General features: G+C 42.7%; 1 protein-coding gene across 1 annotated transcript in view; it reads left to right on the top strand.

The window, feature by feature from the left end:
- The window catches only part of VNN1 (vanin 1), a 312,746-nt gene that overhangs the window by 131,692 nt on the left and 157,457 nt on the right, over positions 1-23,597 (top strand). The window contains exon 4 of the mRNA XM_078649224.1: positions 8,063-8,354. Coding sequence (XP_078505350.1) covers positions 8,063-8,354 — 292 coding nt within the window. The remainder of the gene's footprint in view (positions 1-8,062; positions 8,355-23,597) is intronic.

Genomic DNA, 23,597 nt, shown 5'->3' with positions numbered 1-23,597 from the left:
TGAACACGAATGAATGGGAACATTTGTTCAACGCATACGCCAAAGAACCACCATCAAATATTAGCAATGGCCCGTCTGAAATTGGGGAACACAAGGCACTTCTCCTTAGAACATTACAAAGCTCAGTGGAGGCTTTAAATTCCCAGCCTAGCAAAAAGGATACCCAGATTAGCCTCCTAAATACCCTAAATACGATGTACACTGCGGGGATTGAAGAGAAAATCGCAAATTTAAATAATCTAATCAGACGGGCACAAGCAGATACACTAATGGTAGAGCCAACCTGCAGATGCTCATCTCTTTTAGATAAACTGGTGGGCCTCCCGAACACAATGAATCAGCTCGTGGGGAGCTAAATGCAAACCTGGCACAGAATGATCTAAAAAAACAAGGACCACTGACAATCTGCAAACTATGCTCTATGTCCCAGAGAGGGGGGTAAAAATGACTGCTAACAACAGAAATAAATGTTACAAACAAAATCCAAACAGTGGAAGCCGCTGAAATTGAAGTTCATTTGAATCCAACGCAGGTTAAAAACCCAATGAATGATCAGGTTTGTAGGAAAGAAAAATAATTTCTAGTCGACTTCTTCTCTGAAAGTACCTCTGGCTCATTGGGAAACAGGGAGAAAATGAACAGAGCAGGAAAAGGAAAGGACGAAACAATACATTGGACAAGCAACTAAGCTGATTGAATATTCCATATTTAGATGACACTTGCAGTATTTAAAAAAAAGATAAACCCAGATGATGGGATTTACGTGACTCCCAAGGCTAGAATTGCTAAAAAAAAATAGGAAAATACAATGGGGGTACGACAAAACAATCAATGGATGGAAAGCAAAAACTTGAGTTGATCCAAAACGATCCTTCAGAAATTATGGCTAAAACTACAACTCAAAAGTCAGCTCCCATGGGATCCCCAATACAGAGCTTTGACAAATCTCCCAAAAGAGATATTGCTCTAGAAACATCATATGAGGAAGACCGAAAGGAGAAAACTCATCTCCCCTCTACTTCAGTGGGCAATCAGCCCTGGTATCAACAGAAAAACCAAAAGGAAATTAAACAGATCGAGTGTGGTGCGGCGGCAGTAAGCACACAGCCGCATCTCTCTGATTCTACGCTCCTATATAGATCATGAAACAGAAACCTCTGGCCACAGGTTTCCCAAAAAGGGGTCGTTCAAATTTACGATAAAAAAATTATAGGAACAGGAGCATCTGAGGAAAAGAGAACCTGCAGGGAAGTCATTAACAGTGCAGGAAATTAACCAGTACAAAAAAACAATTTAAACACAATAAAAGTTTCAATATTAAACCAACCATATCAACTGTTGTCATTACAACAAGACCCCGGAAAACTAGAAGAACAGACCACTTGCTCAAATAAAACCTCATCAACCAAAAGATAAAAGGCTCCCTCGGAAGTTGTTCTTAGCAAGACGCCCCTTACACTGTTAATGGTAGACCTGGCCATACAGGAAATAGCCCGGACAATTACACTTCTTTGCCCGGAATATATTTTAAAAGGCCTCTTTGATATATCAAAAATAGGAAAAACCTTGAGGCTTATAGATCTAATTCCATCTGTAGGGCTTGTCACAACAAAGGATATCCTATCTATAGAGTTCATAAAGCCTGAGCCTGGACATCATAGTTAGTATACTCGAGTTACATGGAGGATGGGCGAACTAGCCCAAAAATTAATAAAGGAAGCAGAGACCATCCAACTCTGGGGCATATTGATATACGAACCCAAGACATCCGGGTATCCCCACCCACTGGAGTTCACCCATAAACAACCTCCCAGAATAAACATGGGAAAGCAAAAGGTATATTCAGTGCTATGACATGCCAGAATTAAATCTCTGGAACACAAATCAAACCAGGGAGAGGTCAATCAATTGGCACCCTCACAATGTAACATCATCGAACCACAATGGGGATGGCTAGGTGTTACACTTAACACAACAAAAAAACTGAAATGACAAAGACAACACACAAATGGCAGGTAAAAAACACAATAAAGATTTGCTCCTGGAACATAAACAGGCTAGTGAGTAAACAACACAACCCCCTTTTTAGACAATACTTGTTTAAGTTCCATGTGGTGCTGCTACAAGAAATCTGGGCAAATGAATCAGTGCCACAGGAAGGTTTTTTAAACTTCTTTCTCCAGCGACTAAAGCTCAAAGCAGGACCACCTAAAATGGGGTCTAGTAAATAATCTATCAACCTCCATCCACATGGAAGACATAAAGCTAGAAAACAAACAAGAAGCCAGCAAATTGTGGAAGTACCCGTAAAAACATCAAACGGTCAATTGTTCATAATAGTAATAGTTAACGTACACATCCACCATAGCAAGACGTCAGGACTAAAACTCTCCAAAGCTCTGATAGACAAACTTATGAACCTAAATTTGAATGAGGGACCAGTTCCCTCCTATTACAGGGGACTTCAATATGACTCTACTGGGTGCCCCTTCATCAAATGAAGTCCTTTGTGCACAAAATGAAGCTTGAGGTGCACAGCATCAAGAAATCTCGAGAAAGCACAAGCACAGAATAGACAAGAAAGGCTAACTGCTAATTGGTAACCTTGAACATCTCGGGCTCAGGGACCTAAACGGACGCTTTGCTGAAGACTAACCACTGGGACTATCATATTACTCAAAAACTGGAGCATCCTTGATTGATTATACATTGATCGACATATCTCTAATGCAACAAGTATCTTCGTATGCACTGGGAGAGAGGATTGACAGGGACCACTGCCCATACGAGCTAACCTTAATATTTACACCATTAGAACATGAGCGTCAAAGTCCGGGTGATAGCTATATACACAACTCTATATAAGACAATAAGATGGCTGACAGACTCCCTACCAACTCTTGTTCAGAGGGCAAATAGACTATTTCTCACTATTGATGAGAAGCTAGACCCAGTAACAAAATGGGAGTCCTTCACAGTGGGAATATGCGGCACTCTTTGCAACCTCAGTAGTAAATCGTCAAATAGGCCCAGGAGTAAGCACTTATTCCCAGGCGACCTTAAAGAGAAGTCACTATATCACAGCAAAAAAAGCCAGGTAAACCAATTGTGGACAAATGATGAAAGCCCAAACAATTTGAGCATCTAGCATGAACTAAGGAAAGCAAAGAAAATCTTTAAAAAGCTGAAATGGGAAATTCAGAAAACCCCCCAAAAACCTTCTGGGCTAAATTACTTTATGAAGCCAAAAGAAATAACTCTGCACACTTTTGACGAACAATAAGCAACATCAATAAATCAATGTTGTAAGAACCAAGCTCAAACATCTCAGAAGGCACTTGGGTTAGCTTCTTAAAAACTAATTTCCATGCAAGGGCCAAAACTCACACAAACAGAAAGATGAGTACACCAATAGGACAACAGGACCAAATTTCAAATAAACATTTCCGGCTAAAATCCCAGGACAAAATTGCTGCCACAGTTATCAACTCCAGAAGGCGAGCCAATCTCCCATCTGCAATCAACATACAGAACATCCAGAGGCAGAATTCAAAGGGCCGAAGAGAGGGAGCACCAGGTCCAAATGGGATTGCACCTGCAATCTTTAAAGAAGAAAAAAAATGTATTTGGTAGAGAGGATAGAGTCTCTTATGAAATCGATCCTAAACTGTGGTAGAGTCCCCGCATCATGGAATGGCTGATTGATCTCGCCAATATTTAAGGGGGAGGAAACAAAAACAAGCCTGAGAACTACTGTCTGGTAGCACTAATCTACAGTGAAGCAAAATATTTTGTTGGTCTTGTTTTGGAATAGTTGCAGCAATGGGCAAGGAAACACTACATAATTCCACCAAACCAGACAGGGTTCACTAAGGAAAGAGGGGCCATAGCAAACTTCATGGCCCTTATCCTATTAAATGACTTTGCAATACCATGTAAACAGCTGGTCCACCTGTGCTTCATGGATTATAAATCAGCCTTCGGTAAGGTGAACGGTACATTTTATGGCAAAAATTAGCATTCTGGAAAATACCAAATGATCTTCTAAAAGTTCTGCAAAAGGTCCATATTGACACATGGAAAAGGATAAAACTTGGAAATAGCTCTCGCCTGTCTAGGCAGATAACAACAGCAGACGTGCTAAAACAGGGATGTGTCACTGCACTAGAGCTCTTTAATTTGTTTCTCGTGGATCTACCACCTCTATTAAACACAGTAAATAGTCATGCACCTAAATTGGGTGGCTTCATAACATCAAACCTTTTGTATGAAGACGATTTAGTTCTGATAATCAGACCAATACTGGGACTACAGAGACTCCTGGACGTAACTGCGGAATACTCACAGAATAATGGGCTAACCATTACTCTCACCAAAACCAAAACATTCACATTTCAGAGGAAGAAATTGGAAACACACAGCTGGCTTCACGATTGCAGTTGCTTTTCAGTTAATAGGGGCTTGATTTAAATGGTACAGCATGTGCATTAGCACCGGGGTCAACAGCTCTAGGGACTCCACTAAACACTGACTATTGCTATATTTTACAACTAAGCCGTCGCAAGTGCATTTATCTTGCAGGCACTAGGATCAGGATGTGAATGGTGCAGCAGGCGCAGTGGCACCGGGCACTGAAGTTTTTGTAACTTTTTTACTTACATTAAGGCTGCACAGCTTTGACTGTTTACTGATACTTATCTTCTCCTGGCTGCCCGCTTTTAAAACCTGCTTGTTTAACTTTGCTTTAGTGGTTTAACTTTTAACAAATGTTAACATTCTTCATTATATTGTTCCACTAATAAAATTGAATTTTTTTTGGTGTCATGTGTTTGTGGCTAATATAATTGCTTTTTTCTGTATCATGTGTTTGTTGTTGGCGCATTATGTAGCGTAAACTGTAATGAAGTGATTGCAGTGCTTTACATGAGCACTCTCCCTGGTGCTCTGAAGGGATGTTTTAATCCCCTTAATCCGTTGGGACAGTTTCTGTATAATATTACAGTGCCGGACAACTGCCACAGTTTCTTGGATTGGAAACACAGTCATGTGCCTGTTCCAAAAGGATTCCTCGAGTTTTCTAATTGCAGCCTGTTTCTTCTAATGGCTGAGAAGGGAGGCTGTATAGTTTCAAGAGTGGTGAATTCAAAAATTACCTTTGCTGTGAATTTTTGTCGCATTGTGTCCAAACTTGTCTTTGTCAGCAAGCATGTTTGGTGACTGTATGGGATTTGTGCTGCTGTTCTTTTTTCGGAAGGTATCTATTATTTTGGAATACTTTAAAATAAAATAAAATGTTTTTCTTTTTTGGTGTGAGTTTTCCACTTTTTCAACATTGAGCGTTTAGCTTAGTAAGCAGGTAGGTGGTAAGACTGGCTTTTTTTCAGACTGACCTTTACTTATGCAGATTGTACTATTGTTCTAACACCAAAAACATGTTATATAGTTTGCTGTATTTTCCGTTGGTCATATGAATAAGCAACGTGGTAATTGAGCGATATTCTATAAACTAAAGCAGGGGTTATTTCCTAATGGTGAGAAATTTGCCATTCATCTTTCCGTGGAAGTAAAATGCATTAAAATGTATTTGCATACTTTTAACACATGGTATTTTAACTTATTATATGCTAAAAAGGGTTTCAGTTCTCCAAAGTAATTTAAACAGCCTCCTGTATTGTCATTGTTAGACATGTAAAGAACATCAACTGCACATTCTTAAAACAGTCAATGCTTTGTCTAACTTAGCTTGCTTTACGCGTGGTATGTTAACTTAATAATTGCTAAAAAGTGTTTGAGATGTCCAAAGTAACTTATAAAGCTTCCTGTATTTTGATTGTTATATAATATAAAGAACACCAACTGCACCAACTCCACATTCTTAAAGTGAAGTTATTTGAAGGCACTAGGGTCATGAGTTCAATGGTGCTGCAGGTGCAGTGTTACCACGACATATTATAACAAATGCCATGAAAGAAAATGCAGTATTTGTTACAACATACAAACTTCAAAGAATATAGCACAGTACTTGAAAATATCACAGTGTATTGTTTAAATAAAAGTAAACTGTACACCATTAGTAACACAATGCTAATGACATTGCAAGTGAAAATATTTACTATATGCGCATTATTGCTTCAGAGTGCATGTTCATGTTTACTTGTTTTCACAATAATAAAAGAAAACATGCAGTGCAAAATTTTAAAAAAAAGATTGTAAGTCAAATCTGTAATACAATAAAATAGCTCATCTCAATTAAACAATAATCTATTTTTCGGTGTGTTGCACTTATATTGCGCAACTGATTAAATGCTCATTTGAAAAATGTAAAGTTAATTTTCATTTGTTTAACTCAACAATGGACAATAACCAAACAACACCTATTCATCTAGCTTACGTAATCTTGTTTTTTGGATTTACAAAAACAGCACTTACTCTGTAACTGTATGGTTTTTCATCCACCCTTTACCTTGTCTCACCAATGCTGCACCACTTTCAAGCCTACTTATCAGGTACATGTTTTCCTATCTTTGTCCTCCACCATTTAGCCAATCTCCCCACTTTATAATACCACTAGTAACAGCACAATACATTGCCTTTTAGTACATAAACAAGTCATAACATTTTAACAGACTTTCTGTAACTTATATTGTACAACTACTCAGAAAGCTACAACTTACAGCAAAAAATCTTATTATTAATCACATAGGCGAAGCCTAATACATTTACAAATGCTTCTGATTTTGAGCGCTCAGCCTATTTTCTGTCCCAGTCCAACCCTTTTGATAGTGAATAGTTTAGCCACTATGCTTGAACTTTCTAATAATGCTTGTCTCCTCAACCATCTTCCCATAATACAAAGCTTACAAACCCGGAAATTAAACATACTCTGGCCATTACAGGCACACTAATTCACTTCAACCTCATTGGGGCCAAAAGTAGTGCCAGACAGATCGCAAATGTATTTCTTCTTCAGTAAAAAAATGCAAGTTCACTTGATCCTCTGCTACACAATCCAAACAACCTGTCGGCACCTCCATTGTGCAGTAGGATTCTCAGGCCGTGTGGTGGGTGTCTGCTTCAGCGTTCTAAAAAGTCTACGGAAGGTTTTAGATCTCCTTCCTATGTCAACCCGTAGGACGCTGGTGCATGCCCTCGTCACATCGCGCCTGGACTACGGCAATTTGCTGTATTTGGGAGCATCCAGTAAGGCAATAAATCGCCTTCAGGTGTTGCAGAATGCGGCAGCCTGCCTCATTCTGAAATTCCCCAAAAGATCCGCTTCCAAAGCTGCCCTTCAGACCCTTCACTGGCTCCCAGTAAGGAGCAGGGTCGAGTTTAAGGCCCTTTGTACTTGCCATCGAATCCCTACTGGGAAGGCACCAGCACCGCTCCAGAGTCTGGTCTCCAGATATGCGCCCACGCGCGCCCTTCGCTCCTCCTATGGAGGCCTAAAGGTCCCTAGGATAAAAAGGGCTCGCATGGGAGGTAGATCTTTTCGCTACCTGGCGGCGAAGAGCTGGAATGCCTTACCTCTGGACCTTCGCCTGGAGCCATCTGAGCCCGGCTTCAGGAAGAAGTTGAAAACACACCTCTATATACAGTCACGAAGCAGACCCTGCGGCCTGCCGGCATTAGTTCATCTGTCTTAGCGCGGGGACACGCCATCTGAGCGTAACCAGGCGCTTTATAAAACTCCCTTATTATTATTATTATTATGTCTTCGGTAAAGATCAACAGATAGTAACATTGTTGTCTTTTGACAACTCTAACAGATGGTCATAGCAGCAAACATACAATGCAATCAGTTCAGGATCATGGCCATGCTACGGGGACAGGCAATGAATTGGAAGACCTGAATCGTTAAATGAGGGCAAGTTACAGATTTCGGTGCACTATAATAAAGTGGTAAGATTATACGTGCATAGCACAGGCATAGGATGTAATGTCTAGTCTGAGGGGATGGCCATTTCGAAAGACATGGCCAATCGCTGTTAATTTTACTAACACTTGAAACATGTTTCATATTGAGCAATAATAAAAGAATATATTTTGTTTGTAATTGCAGTACCACCTCTTCCAAGGAGAAGTTCAGTTTGATACACCAAAGGAACCCGAGTTTGTGACATTCAACACACCTTTTGGGAAGTTTGGCATTTTCACGTGTTTTGACATACTCTTCTATGATCCTGCAATTGCACTGGTGGTTGATCTGTCTGTGGATACGATTTTGTTCCCGACTGCCTGGATGAATGTTCTACCACACCTGACAGCTGTTGAATTCCACTCGGCCTGGGCAATGGGAATGGGCGTGAATGTCCTATCAGCAAACACTCACAACACCACCAAACGTATGACAGGTAAGTGAATATCGTAATGTGCTGATTTAGTAGTGTATATGTCACAGGCCCATTATTTGATAGATGCATCTATGTTTCACAGCAATAAAAAAATTATTTGTATTGATGATTTTCAGCTGTTGAAGACAAATATTGTATGTTTTCCCGCCTGTGTGTTTTCAAATTTCCATCGCGCCACAGTAAAGGTTTGTAACCCCCAAGAATCCTTTACAAACTTCCAAAGGCGATGCTCAAAGCACCAGGATCAATGGTGCTCAGTGTTGTAAAACATTTCACTGAGTGCTACAAAGGAAGAAGACGACAGGCATCGGGTGAGTGCAGTCAGGATCAGTATTCCAGGATCAGAAAAACAAGAAAGAGTGACAAAAAAGCTACAATTGTTAATTTGAAACGTTCTTTTGAGGATCCTGCAGCTCCCACAACAAAATAAGTCAAAACTTCAGATTTTGCACCAGGGAAATGCCCTTCTACTTGCCACTCTGAGGAACTGACCCATGAGGGGGCTAGTGTGATGGACTCCTTATGATATTCTCTTCTCAGATCTCCAAAAGTTCATGTGTTTACCGTAATTGATAAACACAAGTGAATCAGATGTCCTGCAGTCGGAACACCTGCCTTAAACCAACCTTGGACCTTTAAGATGTGGCAAGATTGTTGCCCAAAAAAGTTCTGAAAAACTTAAACACCACCTCTTTAGATGTTGCTGCAGAAAGAAGTGTTTGTGGTGGGAGATGAGCCCAGAGAGGTGGATGTGGTCAAGGAAGACAATCGAAGTCCCAGATGTGAAGGACAGTGCTAATTTTTGAGGGTGGCTCCATCTCCATAACACTGAGTCATCCTGAGGATATTGACTATTTGCTCATTCAGCCAGTGGGCTGGTGAAATCTGTCTATTAGCGCAGTCCTCCTTAACCTTTCACCTCTTGGTTGCTTCTTGAAATTTGCAACATATTGGCAGTGTTTGCTATTGACACTCATATGGAGACTTTTTTCAGAAATTAGGGGGCATGCTCTCATTTCAGCTTAAAGAACACAACTAACAAAGAAAGTAATCCGCTTTATAGCTTAGTGATTAAACTGAATACTATTCGCAGGCAATATCATCTTTTTCAACACCCCTAGAGAATCTATTTAACAGTGCGGTCTTTTGCATATTTAGGCCGCTAATCCAGTCTGAGCCTAAAACGGGATAAAAAGTTTGTGATTTTTAAATTCTTTTTTTTAAGTTTTAAACATCACAGAATTATACATGTTACAGTAATCATAATGTAAGTTGATATAACTGGATCAGTTGTACATCAAGATGGTCCACATTTTGCTGTTAATAAGAAAAAAGGGGAGGTGGTATCAAGGAGTATAGCAAAATGGTCACTCAGCAGTAGCACGATGAAGCATTTGCAATCAGGGTACTCTGACATTCAAGGCAGTGGCATGCAGTAGTAGGCAATAATCACCAGCCATATTCAGGAGTTAGCAAAGTAGGGATTATCCAGCATCTCCGGATGCCAAGTGTGTTGCCTAGGCAATATTTTGCCCTTGTTCTACTGTGTTCATCTGGGCACAAAGATACAATTTAAGGGCAGTCCAAATACCCCTAGGGCAGGAGCACACCAGCATTAGTTTCCAAAAGGCACTAATGCTCCTGACAATACACTGTGTCTTTGAGCCAGTCAGCCACAAACGGCAGAGCGCGCCAGCCCCATCTCATCGCAACCCTGTGCTTGGCAAGCAATAGAAGGAGTGCTGTAAATTTACACACCTCAGAGGGAACCTCTTTTACCTATTCTAACAGTGCAACCCGAAGAGTGTGCCCTAGGGCATGTTCCATAATGTCAGCAAACATCACAAGTATCTCAGCCCAATAGGTCAGCATGACCAGAAAGTGCCAGGCAAGATGCAAAAAGCCAGGGCTGGGTGCCGAGCAGCGCACACAGTACACATCCGCAATCAAGCCCATTCTCAGCAGCCTCTACGGAGCGTGGTAGAGATGGTGGAGATATTTAAAATGTAAAAGGCGGGTATAGCCTATAGTTAGGGGAAAGCATGTGAGCCTGAATGCAACAGCACCACCACTGTTCATCCGTGAGAGGGGGGGCTATATGTCTGCATCCCATGTGCCACTGCTTACCAGGATACGTATTGGCGCAGAGCTCTGCATCCCAGCGAATAGTCACATTATCTGCTAGCAGGGAGATGGAGTATTAAGACCCTCTTCCAGCACTTGAAATATAGGCAGGCATCTGGGAATGAGGTATGTATCACATGGGTCGCTGCACATAATTGATAGTATGTGAAAGTGTCTAGTAGGGTAACATCTGCATCCTACAACACTTGTGGTGACATAAAAGTACCATCAGGTTAGATTGAGCCCATAGAAGTGAATTGTAATTTACTCAATCAGGTTACGGGATCTAGGTTAATAGGGGTAGGAAAGATCCCCAATGAGTGGCACTGATGGGGTGAAAAGATGCTCAGCACAGTCCCTGGGTCTAAGCTCATTCCCTGCCCATACCATGCAGGGCACTGTGTTAATTACTGCCCTTGGGCGTTTAGGGTCTAGAAATATTTCCATCTGGAGAGGGCATTGTGCTGCATGATCATTGTCAGAAGCTGAGTGGGCAAGACATGGTGTTGGAAAAACCCAATGGTGTGCAAACTGTTCCTAAGCACTCAAGTAATATAGGTCCAGTTCAGGAGCATCTAATCCTCCTTGTTCCAAAGGAAGCATAATAATCTCCCAGGAAATTCATGGTTGTCCACCCGCCCATGCAAGAGACATGAGACACGCCCTAAGTTGTCAATTGAAGTAAAGTGGGAGTGACAAGTTAATGAATAAAAATAAAGCAATTTGGGAAAGATTACTATTTTAACAAGGTGCAGGCATCCAGTTAGTGATAACGAGAGTTCCGCACCACTCAATTTGCTCATCTAGCCATGTAAGCAGGTGTCCATAGTTGGATTTCTACATGTCACCGACATCCCTGCTGAGCCATATGCCAAGGTATTTACTGGGGCCATTCGCCGAGGCAATCAGGAATTCTGAGGGGAAAGATCACGTCCAGTCAGTTAGTGGGAAAATAATCAACTTCTCCCAGGTAACAAGCCCCAAATTAGGTGAATTCCTTGATGAGGGGGTTTAAGTGAACATGTGGATCCCTGCCATATTGAGTGGTGTTGTTTGCATACATTGCTACAAGGATTCAATGAGTGGTGAATGCAGGTCCATGATGGGCGTGATGATGCTGCAGCTGTGCCGCCAGCATCTCCATCACAATTGCAAAAAGTATAAGAGATAAAGAGCATCCCTGAAAAGTGTCCCTCATCGTGGGAAGGGGGCTGAGATCCCTTCGTTTACTCGCAGCCGGGCCACCAGTCGGGAATACAGCAAGCCGATTAGTTTGAATAATTTAGGACTCAGTCCGAGGTTCATCAGCAATGCAAAGAAGCATGGCCGTTCAATAGAATTGAACACCTTCGTAGCATTGAAATATTCCGCCTCCACGCACGGCTTGGGTTAATAGTGTGAAGGAGGGCAAAAAAGTCCAGAAGTTGTAGGACGTTGACCTGCCCTGGTCAAAACTTGCCTGTTCTGGCCTTTCTATATTCGGCAGGATCGGGAGGAGACGTGAGGCAATGAGTTTGCTGAGGATTATGTTATCCATGTTGATCATGGACAGAGGGCGGTATGAATCGCAGCAGTGAGGATCCTTAGTGGGTTTAAAGATTGTTACTGTGAGTGCTTCACACAGGGATGGAGGTGAGTGCTTTGCTCAGAGACGGAGGCAGTACTCCAGAGGAAAGTGACTCTTCATACATGGCATGTAGGCACGGGGCAAGCAAGGAGGCATATTCCTAATAAACTATAAAAGGTGGCAGTAAGGCTATTATAAGCAGGCATAGTGCTGGTGACCACAATGACCTCAGCTGAGAAGGATTTATCTTTATAACTTCTGTGGACGTCCGAGAGCCATAACAACTGAATTGATTCCAAGTAAGCATTGAGGTCAAAGATGAGGAACTCTGGCAATTCTGTTACAGAGAGGAGAAAAATGCATTCATCGCCCACGCACCAGAATAACAAGTTGGGTGCAAATTGTGCCAGAAGCAAGTGTTCCCCTACAATTTGCAACCAATCCTTAGTGTAAATAGTGCACAAATCCAGTGTGAGCTGACTCGAACATGATGGAAAATGCACAAATCGCTTGTAATTCCCCACTGGGGGGGTGTAACTGAGAATCAATGCAAATTGTACATCCACTGATTACTGCACCTTGGGACCAGCAAACTAGAGAGGCAAAGTCCCAACAGTTAGAGGAAACTATGTCCACACTGGGGATGCAACAGCTTGTGGTGACCCCCACCCATGAGAAAGGTCACACCTTAGACCTCATCTGGTCGACTCAGCCACAGGTGGGTCTGGTGGCTGCGACTACCTGTAGGTGGTCAGACCACTACTTAATCAGCCACCAGATCCCACAAGCTAGCCGCTAGAAGTACCCTCGTCCTAAATGGAAAATGGCGTGTAACTGGAACAAAATTGAGTGGACACTTTGCGAGATAACACTCCAAGTAATACTTGGAAAGAGGATCTCGAAGAGAGGAGTGAATCCATCTCCAACCAACTGGTAACAGCCATCAACAAGGTGGTGCCAGCCAGAAGAATAGGAGTGGAAAACAAGGGGAAGGTGCCCCCTGGTTCACCAAAGAGCTAAGGGGACCAAAACGGACCCTCTGTCACTATAAAAGACAGTGGCGCAAAGCCTATGAGCCGCAGGCACTCACGGAGTATAGGGCCAGACTTACCATCTACAAAAAAGCTGACCTCAGAAGAAAGGCTGAATTATATGAATATAGGATTATGGAGGAAGACAATAAACAAAAAGAAACCTTCAAAATCCTGAAGGAGCTTAGCCAAAAGCAGATGCAAGAAGCTCCCACCAGCCAGGAACACTGCAACAAGTTCCTGACCTTCTTCTTAGACACAGTAAAAGACATCCTAGCAGACATAGACAATACCCCCATTAACCAGCATGTCTCGGAGAGGGCAGAGCCACATAAAAACAGGATAGAATCGATCACTTCATTGCCCTCCAAGTATTTCCAAATGAGCCCCCCTGCGATTGAGTGAGAAGTCATTTTCCTGATTAACCTCTCGCTAGAAACAGGGAAGGTCCCCAGGAAATTCAAGTAAGATAGAGAAATCCCCCTACTCAAAAAGATAGGAGCAGACACCACCAACATGAAGAACTATAGGCCCATCTCCAAACTTTATCGATGTTTCTGGAAGAACATCAACTACTTGGGGACAGACAGACAGGCTTTAGAGCCAACCGTAGCATCGAGCTGGTGATGCTGCCTGTACTGGACGAAATCAGGCTCACAGCTGACAGCAAAAAGCTATGCACTCTGGTCCTCCTTGACCTCTCCGCGGCGTTCAAAATGGTCAACGACTGGCAACTCCTCAAAAGAATCCAGGACATTGGCTTCGGGGGCACGATGGGTGATTGTGTGTCCGACAGGGGGTCTATAACCTGTGGAGTCCCGCAAGGGTCTGCACTGTCCCCACTTCTGTTCAACATATATCTCAGACCACAAGTGAGGGACTTGGCCCAGATGGACTGCCAGGAGTTTAACTACGTAGATGACACACAAATTATCCTACAACTTGACAACACCACCAAGCCCACACACAGGTGCAAGACATACTGAGATGAGATATGTGGTAAACTGGATGACAGCCAATTCACTTAAGGTAAACCCCAACAAAACGGAGGTATTGGCATTACTACAAACAGCAACCCATGAACCACCCAATTTTTGCCCAAGAGCTGAGAGACACTCTGACTCCATCCCCGGTGGTGAAAAGCTTGGGTATCAAAATAGATGCCAAACTCTCACTGTCCAACCAAGTATCCACCATGTTCGGGACCTGTGTGGGCCAGCTTAGGCAGTTGAGGAAATGATCACTCCTCCTTTCTTGCTCCACCATGCGGACTGTGGTGGCCGCCTTGATCATGTCACAACTAGATTACTGTAACGCGCTTTATATTGGATTACCGGACAAGTTGCTTGCCATACTCCAGGTGGTGATGAATGATGCTGCTAGGCTGATCTTTCAGCTCCCCAGATACACTCAGGCCTCTCCTCTGCTGCAAAAACTGCACTGGCTCCCCATCAAACAGAGGGCTAGATTCAAGGGTCTTTGTATCGCCCATAAGGCCCTGTATGGACAGGCCCCAAGATACATCAAAGAGCGCCTGGGGGAACACGTCCCCGGCGCACCCATACGTCTTCCATGGATGGTCTAATAACCTGCCCATGGTTTAATTACACAACTAAAGGAGGGCAAGCCTTTTATTTCCTCTTCCCATCCCTGTGGAATAGGCTGTCAGGCCACCTGTGGTCCGCCTTCCATTCAGGAAGAAACTGAAGGCTCTACTCTTCACAGAAGCCTGGGCATAACATAGACCACTCAGGGGCTAACATTCACTCGTGGGACTATAGCTAATCTTCTTGCAGTGCTTAGAGACCTGCCGGTATTAGGCGCTCTAGAAATCACAATTAACATGACATAACATAATGGAAATTAGCGAATACCACCATTTGCAGCCACAAACTGTGCAGCCATGAAATTGAACCCTCAAAAGAGAAAGCCTGCACCTACTTCATTTTCAAATTCCAAAAGTAATTCTACACATGTGACACCCAACACATTGCATGGTTTCCAATAAAGGATAATGTCCAAGGATGTTGCATATAAGCTGATCCTCTAAAATGATTAGACATTCTGCCCAAAAGTCTTACGGGAGATCCCAAACTTTACTTAGAATAGTAAACAGGCAAAACATGTAAATTCATAGGCTTACAAGGAGTCAACATCATGATAAGTCTGAATGATGGACAGATAAGCCATTCTCCTAACCACAAATGTATCTCAGTGCTCTCACTGAGTCCTAAACTCATTCTCTATTTCAACATGGTCTCCCGTAGAAATTATCCAAGTGTGAAAAAAGAAGTCAAAGAGCAACCACTTTACCAAAAAAACAGGGATGAAATGGGGCTATGAAGGTAAGAGATTTACTCCCCGACTGGATGCAAGTACCATCATTTCACATGCAGGTTAAGCAATGACATTCTCACGTGTAAAAGACTGGAAATACTTCCAGCTTTAAAAATACTTTGAGGGCAATATTACATACTATGAGAAAAGTGAATGTCCATCCTAAGTTCTCCATTAGATATTACACATTAAAGTATGTTCATAAGAGGCATGGTGGTGACCGGCAGGGAAAATGTGTGATGGACCCAACCACTGGGAGGAAATTCCCTTTGCATTAGGCAATTTGTTTTAGTATGGAGTAGACAAACTCTAACTTTGAGAGTTTTCTTTTCTCGATGTAAACAGTTTTGCCAGGTGGAAACTTCAAAAATGTACAGGCCCAGGGAACAAAAGGACTTACAAATAAAACAAATATTCTAATTATGGATAACCAATCACAGTCAAAATGTACTGAGGGTACACTTGCACGTTAGCACTGATCAGCAGTGGCAAAGTGCCCAGAGTACCTAACCCAACAAAAAAGAAATCCAGCACACAGTCAAAAATACAGGCGGTAGAGACAAAAAGACTGGGGAAACCACATCAAGGATGCCAGGTCTAACAGTAACCTATTCAACCAAACCCTTTGTTAGACCAGTGTATGTCAACACATACAGGGCACAGTCAACTTTTGGCAACGTTTCTCTTATCTCCAGTTGTGCCAGTAAACCATTATCTTATTGTACTCAAATAGAGGATGTGTACAATCAGATTTGGCAGATGTTCTTCGATCTTCTTAGGATTGTCTGGTGGCCATGTTGGAATAGAGGTGTTGGTCTTTGAATGCATAGTTCTTTCCTCAACATATCCAAAGTAGTAAATGGCTGGGGAGGATGACAAATAAAATGTAATGAATTACCATTTCATTTTTCATCTCGGGCTTTGGATTTTTTTTGGGAGTGGGGCCAATCTACTACGCTCAAACGGAGGAACTGCACCTGTTGCTGACCTTTTTCTATTGTGCTGGCTGTGGTGGCCATGTGCCTCACATCTTCTTAAAAAGTCATGGAGCTGCCATTATTGTACAGTTAAAGAGAGTGGATAAATTGGGTGTGTTTTGTCTAATTGTGCTGTGGGTGGATCTTTGAAGTTTCCCTCTTCATGTTTATGTGGTTTGGTAGTGATTTGCAATGTGTTTCAGTGTCACTTGGTGCCACTTTGTACAAAGACACCATACAGCTGATGGTATGTGCTTGTTTGGTTTGAAAGACTGTGCAGGTTGAAGTTTTTGTAATTGCTGTGTGTGCAATACTCTTCTTTTTCCCCTCTCCCATTTTGCAAAATGGACATGTACTTAGACTTCATCTTGGTGCTGCTGCTAGTGGAGGTTTTAAATACCTAACTATACACACAAAAGAGGAAGAAGGAGTTGCATTTCACTTTGGAAACATATTACGTGATTTTACTGTCACTCACAACAGTCACTTCTTTTTGCAAGTCATCAGGAACATACAGCACAAGTGCATGAGAGATCGTCGGACATTAAAGTGTTCTACTCATTTGCCTTCACATTCCTTCAACGCACCACATACCAAGTAGAAATTCCAAATACATCTACATGTTCACAAAATGTCATCCCGGCTCTTCCTTTCACTTTTGTACTTTTTACCTCAAAGATATGTAGTTATTGTCATGAAATAAATACGAAACCTACTCATCATACACTGTTCACACATTTACTTTTCTACGAACTTCTAAATAACAGACTTAGGGCTTGTATCCGTTCTTAAAAGTGGCCCATTAAACGATGATATGCAGGGGATGATAAATAACTGTTAACAGTAAATGACAGAAAACAATCATATCAAATCATATGATTTTTCCCAGCAGCGGCGCTTAGGGGCATAGTATCAAGAATGGCATTAAAATTATCGCCGCTTTAGTGGCAGGAAACTGCTGCTAAAGCGGCGATAATGGGCTTGATAATATGCCCTTGAGAATTCCAATAGAAGCCCAGGTTCACACCAGAACATGGGCTTCTATTAGAATTCACAAGGGCATATTATCAAACCCATTATAGCCGCTTTAGCGGCAGTTTCCTGCCGCTAAAGCGGCAATAATTTGAACGCCTTTTTTGATAATATCCCCCTACATTTGTAAAAACATTAGTGAACGGGTGACAGAGTACCTCCTTTGCCAAACTGAAGGTCCGCCTGCATCATTTAGAGTCAGGTGGACCCTCAGTATGTTGCTGACAGAGACTACTATGTTTCTGCCAGAATCATACACCCAATAGAGTAAGGACCGTCAGAGGTTTGGCCATTTGTCAGCTCGCCCTATTTAGAGTGGGCCGACAAATGGCAAGTTTCCACTGTTCATCACTGTCAAGTAAGGGACAATGAAACCTGTAAAATGACACCCATGCCCTGGGAGAAAACTCCCAGGGTAAAGGGAACTCTAAATCAGGCCCAAAGTTCATGCTTTGTGGAGATTTGTCACAGCAGACTAGTGTTGTGTTTACTCATTCTTATGAGCAATTTCTCCAATGATGAGGAGAACTACTAATAATGTTATCCTTCGAACTTTAGGGCATATTAGCAAGAACCTCATTAAAATTATCGCCGTTTTAGCGTCCTGTACATCTAACCTGGGCTTCTATTGGAATTCTATAACGCATATTAGCAAGCCCATTATCGTCGTTTTAGCGGCAATTTCCTGCCGCTAAAACGGCGATAACTTTAAATAGGTGCTTGCTAATATGCCCCTCTGTGTTTCTAGCATGTATTTGCAAAGTAAACTTTGGCATCTTGGTGCTGAAATAACGGATTTTTATTGATGCCAAACTAAATGGTTCCTTATTGTTTCATCCTCAGAAGAATGAGGGGTGAAGTGGACCCACCAGGTTGTAAACTAGTGACCATGACGCAGACGCCACACAGACCGACGCCAGAAGTAGACGCAATAGTTTACTAAGCTGCCAGAATAAGCTTTTAGCAGAACAGTGCCTTAAAACTGGCAGCTAAGTGACATTATAGTTCCTGACTGGGATCTCCTTTCGGTAGACTCTTATTTTCTCTGTTTTTGGAAATGGAAGCATATTAGCTCCTCCAGTTCCCACATCTCATCACAAGGGAGCATAGGTGGCAATGGATAGCTTTGAGGACCAAACCATAAAGTTCCCAACTATCTTAAGGGGATTTCTGGATTGTATGCTAACTGAACCTTCAGTAGGTAACCTTGTTGTGCAGATCAGCAAGCAGTTCCAACATGGTACAATGTAGGGTAGTGCAATCTTGCATTACCTATACAATGCCGGAGGGTTGCTCAGAATTCCGGCAGTTTTATAGGACAGTGATCAAGATTTTGCTATCATCAAATAAGGAAAATGTGGGTAGTGTTATTATATCTACACCTAGTAAGTTGCTTTCCATACAAAATGGTGCCTGAGTCCATTGTTGAGGACATGCTCTTACCCAATTGGCAACATCCTAGAGGCAGGATAAAGATCTGTGTTTAAGGATAATGCCTCCCATTTATATCCTACTTCCAGTCACCTTCTAGGCTGACTCCTAAATTACTGAAGGAAGGTCCTATATTTTGATCCCTCAAACAAGATGTTCTCCCTGATATAGTTAAAATACTAACCATCCAAAAACCAAGAGAGACGAACAAACTATTTTGAAATATTAAATGGAAAGTTCAATGCTATTTTGGTCTATTCTGGTAGGTGAGGGCGAGGCTTTACAGAGTTTGTTAAAAGATAGGATGGAGCACACAGGATTCTTGATAATATAGAATGGGTGTCATGTACCCTAATGCAAGCAAAGAAGGGGCCCCATTGTCACCCACTTAAAAAAGTGAAAACAGCCATAATCTGGATACAAAGGGGTCCTCGGACTGCTGGGACACAGTGTAGCTGTACCTTCAGCACTAATAAGCTTGATCCCTGATGCAGCAGTCACTTAGGGTGACCAGGTGTAATGACGTTTTTAGGACCTCCACGTGTTTTTTACCATTTCTCCAGGCAAATCTGTGTAGTTTTAGCCTGTGTCGTTTGCCAGAGAGGGTCAGCTGAGTACTTAGGAAGGTCAATTTTCCTGTGTGCCAACAGTACTGCAGGATTAGTTAGCAGGACTTTGTCAGAAAGTCATAAAATTAACATGGCTGACATTGTGAAAGGGATTTTAACTATTCTTGGTGCTTCATTTTCCATGTTGGTGAGCACTGTCAATAAAGTTGTACTGTGGCCCTAAATTGTAGTCCTACTTCTGCGTTTGTATAATGACCTGATTTTTGGCTTTCAATTCGGGACCCTTATTTATGAAGCCTTTGTGTTGTCCTTGAGTCATGCAAGAGGAATGAAAAGGCTTCAATAATATTTACAAAGCCACACAATGCCTAATTTGCGTGGACTTGTTTTATAAAGAAACTAGCTTACCCGTCGCGCGTTGCTACGATCTCCGAAGAAAGGAAATTCAAGGAAACTCGTTATGCTAACATTCAATTTACATTGTGTCATTTTTATTGAAACATATTCATTTTAATATGGAAACCATTTCAAAGTGTCGTTTTAATTCTATTTATTTATTCGAGTGCTTGTGGAGACACGATTTTTTGTTTTTCTGTCTGGTGCGTACATCTGTATTCGAAAGATTATGAGGGCCCTAGGGGGCCGATATTTAAAAAAATGTCGTGCCAGAAACCTTCGTGGGAGTGTACTCAACAACTTCCCAAAGTTTCCTGGCGATCGGATGAATGCTGTTTTAATTCTATTTATTTATTCAAGTGCTTGTGGATACACGATTTTTTGGTTTTCCGTCTTGTGCATACATCAGTATTCGACAGATTATGAGGGCCCTGGGGGCCGATATTTAAAAAAAATGTATGCCAGAAACCTTCGGGGGAGTGTACTCAACAAGTTCCCAAAGTTTTCTGGCGAACGGATGAATGCTGTTTTAATTCTATTGATTTATTCGAGTGCTTGTGGATATACAATTTTTTGTTTTTCAGTCTTGTGCGTACATCAGTATTCGAAAGATTATGAGGGCCCTGGGGGCCGATATTTAAAAAAAAAATTATGCCAGATACCTTTGCGGGAGTGTACTTAACAACTTCCCAACGTTTCATGGCGATCAGATGAATGGTGTTTTAATTCTATTTATTTATTCGAGTGCTCGTGGATACACGATTTGTTGTTTTTCCGTCTGGTGAGTACATCAGTATTCGAAAGATTATGGGGCCCTGGGGGGCCGATATTTAAAAAATTTTTATGCCAGAAAACTTTGCGGGAGTGTACTCAACAAATTTCCAAAGTTTCATGGCGATCGGATGAATGGTGTAGTAATGCATAAAGGACAAACAGACAGACAGACAGACAGACAGACATTTGTTTATATATATATAGATGTAACACAAGTCAGCTGCTTGTGTTGCATTATATTTCAATTTAAGAGACATTCCTTGTGTGGAGCATGGGTGTTTTTATGCATCCCCCCATGTGTTTGATGCGTTCCCTTATTTACAAAGACTTGTAAGCCTGGAAATGCGTCAAAATGCTACTCCTTCCCAAGTGAGATGTAGGGAGGAGAAGTATCTTTATTCCGCCTTGATAGTTTCCCTTTCGACATGTGCTGCATTCGGCAGCACACATAGAAAGAGGAAAATAACTCTATGGGTTGGATTAATGTAGGAAGGTGTTTCTTCCTACCAGTGCTTAATTTGTAAAAAATGAAGTGCAGGTGCTCAAATGTTTGTCGGAGGCCACACCTACTTTTCCGGGGCTCCACCCACTTCCTCCATACACACCTCCCAGCCAGGGAAGCATCAGACTAGAGACTGAGAAGTTTAAAAGAGAAGAAACAATGAAGCAGACATTTTCCCTCTATGCATCCAGGATCTGGAACAACACCGTCCCTCTATCTATCAGGGTTGCTACAACAACGCCGTTCCAACTTAGGAAGAGACATATTCACACCTCTTTTATGAACATTTTATCAAAATGCAGTGTGCACTACCATTACACAAAAGTACTGCCTCTCATTTTACGTGTCTTTATGCTTGTGGTGGACCCTGTGCAACACTCCACTGCCTTTTGAAAGGCACGCACTACAGAAATACCACTAAATACAAAGGTGCAGCCTCTTTGAGATTCTCAGTGAGAATCTGGAACTCCTTTCCACCTCAGCTCCGGACCACCGCCTCCTCCCAGGCCTTCAAAAGGGACCTCAAAGTTCTCCTCTTCCAGAGACACCTCCAAAAGTAACTCACGTCCTCTTGCTATTTGTGAGGAAGACTTCCCACTACTGATAATTTCTACTTTCCATGACCATGGAAGTGCCTTCCCAGTGTATGCCTGTGATTGGAGGGTCTGCCTTTTTGCAGTATTTTCCATGTACTGGTGTTCGGTGCCCTTTTGTAACATGCACACACCACTCTGCCCTTGCAACACACGGCTGCTACCTCTCACATGTCTTTACCTTTGATACTTGCACAAGTGCTACCTTGCCCACGTAACGCTTGTTCCTGAGCCTGAGTGTCTAGCACCTATTGCAGGACTATACCTCTAATTATACTCTGTTTTCTCTTATAACTGCACACTTGTCACTTTCATTTCCTCTTATGCACTTTTGACTACCTCATGTATTTTGGTTGCTCACAATTTTTACTCAAGTATTTTGTTTGCTCACGATTGTCACTATTACCTTTACTACCTCATGTATTTTGGTTGCTCACAATCTTTACTCAAGTATTTTGTTTGCTCACGATTGTCACTATTACCTTTACTACCTCATGTATTTTTGGTTGCTCACAGTTTTTACTACCTCATGTATTTTGTTTGCTCACAATTGTCACTATTACCTTATGTAAGTAACGTATGTTTTTGCAATCTGTTCTTTTGTAATGTTTCTCATTATGTTTCATTTCTGTTCCTAATGTGAAGCGCTCTGACGCCCTTGGGTAAAGTCTGCGCTATATAAAAATGCATAAATAAATAAATAAATAAATTTGAATTGTTGCAGCTCAATACCCTCACTTTTCACATCATACTCCGGGGTGGCGCTTCATTGCAGCCCTACAGATGGCAAGGTGTTTGTGATACTAGGAAGGAAAGTGGGAACAGGTCAGAGCCAGCCAGGGCAGGAACCCTTTTTTATAACCTGGCTGCACAGTCCCTTCCATCATGTGAACACACTATGAACCGTCAACTGTGCACAGCTCCACAAGTGACAAAATCAATCCATCCTCAGCCTGAGGCAGTGCGGGTACGCTGGGGTGTGGTGTGGCTGGAAAAGCAGCAAATGCATGCGCGCGCATTGACATATGAAAAAATCTGTGCAAGCTGCTTGCCGCACACAGCCCCAACCCCCACAGATTTGCCCTGAACCGAAACTGAATCCAGTAGTATCCCAGTGCCAGTACTGAACTACTCTGATCCATCCTGGCAGCCAGGGCCGGCCCGCAACTGCACAATAGCCACTGTGACTCCACTACTGGCAACATGATCATCAAACCAGGGGATCAAACACCATCATCATGATCAGACCAATCAACAACATAATGATAGGCCCTGCCCCTCCTGTGCAGCTTTATTTTTTAAATCATGATGATTTGAACGGCGGCCTACCCCAGGCCATCAACAGACCAATCAACATAATGATTAAACTTAAAGAAACAGTAATCACGCCACCTGCGGCCTGCCAGGCCCTGCCCTGCCTCACCTGCGCAGCTTTTTTTTTTTTTAATCATGAGGATCATCAGACCAGGTGGCTACAGCGCCGACCGGGATGGCTGCGTGAGCGAGTTGCTCCGCGCCATGCCCCGTCTTTTCTCCTGCCGACCGACGCCCCGAGCTGCCTGGCGGACGGAATCGTGGTCCGGGGGGCTGGTGACCTGTTGGGGAGCGTTTGGCTCCGTCGGGACCCTGGCCGGTGGCCGCGGGCGGACCTGGTGCTAGGCTCGCTTGGCGAGCGAACAAAGACAAGATGGCGGCGCCGACTGCCTGAAAGCTCCGGGAGCGGAGCGGTTTGGGGCACCGGTGCGGCAATAGGCTCCTGCGGAGCACTTGTGCAGCTGTGTGCAGAGCGGGGGCCCATCGGGGCGGACCCCGCGCCGCGGAGGAGACCGGCGGAGAATTGCCGGCGTGTACGGCGTGTGTGGCGCCCCTCCCCCACTTGATCCTGAGACAGCTGAGGAGCGGAGCCTGTA

This window comes from Lissotriton helveticus, chromosome 6 (genome assembly GCF_964261635.1).
Source record: "Lissotriton helveticus chromosome 6, aLisHel1.1, whole genome shotgun sequence".
NCBI lineage: Eukaryota > Metazoa > Chordata > Amphibia > Caudata > Salamandridae > Lissotriton > Lissotriton helveticus.
Note: the sequence above shows the minus strand (reverse complement) of the source record. Positions and strands in the feature narration are given on the sequence as shown.